Source organism: Podarcis erhardii, assembly GCF_964252035.2.
Source record: "Podarcis erhardii genome assembly, chromosome: 2".
NCBI lineage: Eukaryota > Metazoa > Chordata > Lepidosauria > Squamata > Lacertidae > Podarcis > Podarcis erhardii.
Genome location: NC_138498.1, coordinates 115,141,210 through 115,147,592, shown reverse-complemented (window position 1 = coordinate 115,147,592; position 6,383 = coordinate 115,141,210). Strand labels below are relative to the sequence as shown.

Sequence of the window (6,383 nt, the reverse complement as noted above, 5' to 3'; positions counted from 1 at the left end):
GGTCAGAGCAGGCTGCTGCAGCTCAGGCTGCATGGCTGTTAGAATCCACTCTTGAGTTCCTATACCAATAACCTAGGAGCTTTCACCATTGTAACGAAGCCAGGTTTTACCGCCTGTGTTTTCTGGCTGATGTATGGAAAAACACATGAACCTGACCTCTGAAGAGTTTGTAAGTAAACCAATTTTTAACTTACCAGACGTGTGGTCTTTTTCTATGCTAGGGGAAGAGGGGAACTTTAGAAGGAACTTAGAATGGCATATTGTAAAGGTCTAACAACCTGAATTTCCATGCTTTATTTTGCAGCATATTTTGCAGTTTTAAATCTCTGCTGATCTCCCCAAAGAGTACTTGCCCCAGACTTGGACCTTGGCATCCTCTTATTTTTCCTTGCCAGCCAACAATAATTACTTAAGGAGACCCAAGATATCTACCAGGCTTAGATGGAGTTTCTGTCCAGATCAGAATGAATGATAAAATCAAACATTTGCCAAGAGTGTGTGTGTTCATGAAGGAGGCTCTGCATGTTTCCCCCCTGCACTATTGCAGGCCTTACGCTGTTGAATGGAACCACAAGCAGGGAAAGCTCTCTTGCAACCCGTTCCATGTTTTCCTTCAAAATGCTTTAAAAACGCATTGTGCATGGATGATTCTAGTTCTTGTAAAATGGCCACTTTGAGACATGTTTCTTTCTCCCTGCTTCTATCTCGCCCCTCACTCAGTTCCCCCCAAAATGAGGCTCTTTTTCTAATAGGTTGAAGTGTTCCCCCGACATAGTGTGTTCTGGAGATGGAATAATGTTACCACCAAATTTACTCTTAATTCTACCTAACACACTAGTTTTGTTTTAAATACAGTGGTACCTCAGGTTAAGAACTTAATTCGTTCTGGAGGTCAGTTCTTAACCTGAAACTGTTCTTAACCTGAGGTACCACTTTAGCTAATGGGGCCTTCCACTGCCGCCACACGATTTCTGTTCTCATCCTGAAGCAAAGTTCTTAACCTGAAGCACTATTTCTGGGTTAGCGGAGTCTGTAACCTGAAGCGTATGTGTCAGAGCTGCCTCTAGGTCCCAGCTCACAGAGGACCAACGCCAGGCTGATGTTATGTACAAAAGTCTTTATTGAAGTTTAATTTCCATATCAAAGCCAGAGCGTGCAGCCCTACGTCTAGACTCTAGATCGGCGAAGTCCCGTCTGAGTCTTCGCCCCTTCCACACCAGTTTAAGATCCTAGCCCTGCTCCACCTCCTGCGCTGCTCTCTTCTTCTCTGGGTCCTCCTGCCCTCTGGGGCATTGCCCTTTCTGGACTCTTCCGACGCTGAGTCGCTTAGCTCCTCCCCCTGCCTCCGGTGTGCTTTAGGACCCGGTTCCCAATCCTCACTCTCTGCTGTCCCGCGCTCCTGTACATTTGAACTTGCTTCTCGCGCCAACCCAGTGACCTTTCTCCTAACCGTTACACTACTTCTATCACTGCTTCCCTCTTCCGTGACACTGGCCGGATCTGACCTCCCTTCCGTTGTCTGACTCTCCGAGGGAGGCGTGGTAGACTCTGCCTCGTCTCCTCTCCCTGGTGGGAAAAGCACTGGCCCCGACGCCTGGGACTCTTCCCCCCCACTCTGCTCCGGTGGGGAAGCTGGTCCTGATTTCCAACTACTGCTCTGGGAGTCCCTGCTGCCCCCTTGCTCCTGGGGCGTTCCCCTTGGGACCCCCCTGCCCCTGGCCACTGGCGCTCCCTTCTGTGAATCTTCCGATTCGCTGGAGAGGCTCAGGGAATCCCTCGGACCACTGTCCCCTCCTACGCTCCCTTCGGATTCCTCCCCCTCGCTCTCCATCTCCCATCTTCCCTGTGCCTCAGCTCCTGAGCCCCTGACAGTATGTAACCTGAAGCGCCTGTAACCCGAGGTACCACTGTAGTGAGTTGTGTTTCAAAATTGTGGCATGTAGGAACAGGAATAGTGAAGTCAGCTTCCCAATTTTGCTCAGCTCCTGGTAGTCAGTAGGTAGCCTTGGGCAACCCACTCTTCTCACATGGTTGTTGCAACACAAAATTGGGAAAGGAGCATTCAGGGATTCCACCCTCCCAGAGTTCGACAGAGGAAGAATAAGACAGACATTTTTGTGAGGCCGAAGTGTGACACAAAAACCATGCAAAGAGAACCCTTTTTAAAATACAAGTAAACATCTGTACACATTTAAAACATCACCAAAACATGTTTATTATACATTATGCAAAGGAGTAATCAGAGGTTCTATCTGCAGATTAATATCTGGATCTGCTCAGCTGCGGTTCATCTCTTCACCTTATCACAGAGCTTAGAAATCTGTGAAACTGTTGCTGGCACCAAAAAATACCCATTTCACGGGGGGGGGGAGCAGTAATGCTCACTGCCCCCAAGGCAAAACACTCATATATAACCCCCCAAACAGTGGCGTAGCGTGGGTTGTCAGCACCCGGGGCAAGGCAAGTAATTTGCGCCCCCTAACCCATGGATTTGCGCCCCCTAACCCGTGGATTTGCGCCCCCTAACGCTAACCCCCAGATGTTGCGCCCGGTGCGGCCGGCCCCCCCTGCACCCCCATGCTACGCCACTGCCCCCAAACAAATAAAACACAGACCAAAATTGTTAATGCTCCCCACTGAAACAAGAAACCTCCCCAACCAACCCAAGACATTAAAAAAATAAATTGAAAATTAGGAGGGACATCCAGGGACCCACAGCTGCCATACTGGGGACCCAGTATTATGCAACAAGCAAATACATGGGGATGTATTCTCCCACTGTGAAATAATGTTCCCTTGCATCAATCAGATTTACCTATACCTGCTTCAAAATAGGTATCCCCTTCTCTCACAGGATACATCTCATTTGGTGCTTGCTAAACAACAAATATGTAGGCCTCTTTGGAGAAAGGTGTTTTGCCTAGAATGTCATGTTGGTCTGCCTGCATAGAAACTGTAATGTACTGAGCTGAATCCTAGAACAATAGGATCCAGAATGCAGGAGTCTGATTGGTCCGTAGGAGCCACCCAATCCAGCTCCAGGTGGAAGTGAATCAGCGACCTGATTGAACTGCAGGAGCAGCCAATCAGGCTTCTGGAGGACGTGAATCCGCAATCTGATTGGCCTACAGGAGCAGCCCGGAATTAGCCAATCACGCAGGGCCCATTGTGTAAATAATGTATATATAGCTAGACATTTTAGAGAAAGTTTCATTCATTGCTACTATGAGCTGAATAAAGAGCATGAAATTCACACTCGACTCTGAGTATATTTCAGAAACTATGAATGTTTTCTTTCCACTCCATCTCACTAACAGCTTGTAAACATTTTGTGAGGTAGGCAGGGAGAGAAGAAAAATAGAAATTAAGATCAGGGGTGAGAACAGATATATGGATCTTCTCAACAACCGTGATGCGCAATTACTGCCTCTTTAAGACATAAAGGTATAGCAGGAATAGGGAATTCTCAGATTCCCTCCGAATAGAAGCTCATGTTTCCTTTTTCAGTTCTGTATTTGGACCAATATATATAATTAATCAAAGTAATATAATTAATGTGCGGTATTAATAGTCACTCCTGGGGGAAAGCATCAATTAAGTCTTTACAAACCTGGTTCCACCATGAGGTACACCAGGGAGCAAACTGATGGAGGCGGTGTTGCTGCGGCCTCTTCGCCCATAGTATGCCTGAACTAGAACTTTGAACATTGCAGTTTGGGTAAATAAAGATAGCAGCCATAACCACAGACACTCAAACCCCTAGAATGAGTCCTGGGTCTTAAATAGAATAGTTTATTATTATTATTAATATTAAGCACTAAGTAACAGCTGCTCTCGCTCTCTCTCCTCCTCCTCCTCCTCCTACTACTTGGGCCCACGAAGGGTATATGTCCTTGAATCTGGAGCCTGGTTCTCTCAGACCTATAAATAAGGCGCCCTGAGGAGTACGTTCTCACATTCAACCAAATAAGTATCAGGACCCCAACAGAGCTATATCATCCTGGCCTGCGAGGGACAGCTTGCCATCTCCAGGTGACAGAGTGAGGTGAGCTTTGTCCCTGAGAAAAACCAAAGGCAGAAGAGTCTCTCCAGAAAATGAGGCCCCCGAGAAGGTGAAGAGGGGAACTCCGCTGTCAGCGTCGAAAAAGGCCACCCGGCCCCCTTCAATGTTCAGAAAAACTCGGATCCTCTTGAGCTCCCCGCTCAGGGTCAGAGGAGAATAGTGGGGGTTGTTGGTGGCAGAGTATCTACTGCCCAGCTTCCCCACAGCCCAGATCCCTTCCTTCGAATTCAAGGACAGCACACCCTTTCTGCTCAGAGATTTCCTGGTGACCCCCACGGCCCACCCTCCGTCGCTTCCCACAGCAAACTCCCAGAAGTGTCTGCCCGATGTAAACCCCTCGCGCCCCAGCGCAAAAGGCGTCTTGTCGAATCTCTCTGGGTTGTCCGGCCGTTCTTGACACTCGTCTCCCCATCTCAAGCTTTTGTGATCTTCAGACAGGATGAGGTTGGGATGAGCTGTGTCCGGGTCCAGAGTTATATGTTCTGTTGGGGATTCGGCGGGGTTATGAGGGAAGGAAAGAGAAGTCACTTTAACCAGGAGACAGATTTAAGACCTGATACAATCTCAAGAATCCCTCTCAAATCAATAGAATTTCTATACAATCAGGGCTGGATTTTAAGACCTTTAGAGGCATAGCTGTCAAAGTTTTCCCCCTTTTAAGGGAAATTCCCTTATTCCGAATAGGATTCCTCGCAAGAAAAGGGAAAAGTTGACAGTTATGTTTAGAGGCCCTCAGATTTTGGTGGCCCAGGATACGGGTCATAATATTAATTATGAGCTATGGGAGAATTTATGGACAGTAAATATGAATCGAACGGCATGTTATGCACTAAAAATATATATGGTGAAAATGACCCACAGATGGTACTTAAAACCTGCCAAAACTAGTGAAAATATTTAAAACAGAAAAAAGCAAATGCTGGAAATGCAATTAAGTACAGTGGTACTTCCGGCTGCAAAAGGGATCCGTTCCAGAGGTCCAGCCGGATCCTAAGGTTTTCACAACCCAAGGATCACTGTTATACACATGAGCGCGGCGGTAGACCGCTTCTGCGCATGTGCACGGGGCGAAACCGGGTCAAATACTTCCAGGATTGCCGCTTTTGCAACCTGAAGTTTACGTAACCTGAAGGTTGCGTAATCTAAGATGCTACTGTAGAGGGACCTTTTTTCCACATGTTGTGGTCCTGTAATTAGGGAATTCTGGGAAGTAATTTACAATGAGTTAAAAAAGATATTAAAAAAACACCTTCCCCCCAAAGCCTGGGGCATTCCTCTTGGGAATGGTAACAACAGAAGTCCCTAAGAAACAAAAGAATTTATTATTATGTGCCACCACTGTGGCTAGAATCGTATTGGCACAAAGGTGGAGAACAAGTGTGGCACCTACTAAGAAGGAGTGGCAAGGAAGAGTATGCTGAATTGGCAGGTATAACAGATAGGGGATAAGAGAAAAGGATGATAGAGGATACAAGGAGGATTGGGAAATGTTTATTGAATATTTTAAGAGCCATTATAAACAAGTAAATAACCCAGCAGGTATTGAGTAAATCCAGCAGGATAGGAGCTAACAGAAATTAACAGAGGAAGAAATGTGAAGATTAAAGATTTGGAATACCTGATTTAGTAGAAAAGCAAAGAAATCAGGGGAAGGGGAGAAAGGGAGTCACCAGGTATTTAGTTGTATGCAGTGATAGGTATGAAAGTTTTATAATTGGTGGTGAGTGGAGGGAATCTGGGATGTGAGTATTAAAAATGTGCATATATATATATATATATATATATATATATATATATATATATATATGGTGCCCTCACATATATCCAATTCAAAATAGAAACAATAGTAAACCATATATCATTTATTATTACTATTACAGTATTATTACTACTACTACTACTACTACTACTATTATGTGAATATATGCAATTTTTTCATTAATTGCGGGAGCCTTTTTTTGTGGAACATGGTTTTGCTGCACCATATGGTCTGTGGTAAATCCGGCAATGGAAAATTTCTGTGGTGCCTGCCTTCCCTTGAAGCCCTAAGCAGGCCCTTATTTAGCTTCATGGTTAATTAAGGCCTGCATTCAATGTATTCAGGACTGGGGCATTTTCCACAGTTACCTGGACAGCCACTGTTAAGAGTGGATTGGATGAGTTTGGATTCCCTTTGACCTCAACTATGTGCTGCCATTAGTATCATGCTACTGAATTCAAACTAAGGGCCAAATCATACCTACGATTAGGATGTAGCATGCAGTTGTATCACTGATTCCTCCCCTTACTCCAAAGAAAGCACACCTTTGAGATCTGGATT

At 45.5% G+C, this 6,383-nt stretch overlaps 1 protein-coding gene across 1 annotated transcript in view; it reads right to left on the bottom strand.

Annotated features, from left to right (window-relative positions):
* Positions 1–3,750: 3,750 nt before the first annotated feature.
* LOC309335195 (uncharacterized protein) overlaps positions 3,751–6,383 on the bottom strand; it is a gene marked incomplete at its 5' end in the record, with an annotated part of 74,281 nt that continues 71,648 nt past the window's right edge. Inside the window, one exon of the mRNA XM_081850069.1 lies at positions 3,751–4,545. Coding sequence (XP_081706195.1) covers positions 3,974–4,545 — 572 coding nt within the window. The 3' untranslated portion in view covers positions 3,751–3,973. The remainder of the gene's footprint in view (positions 4,546–6,383) is intronic.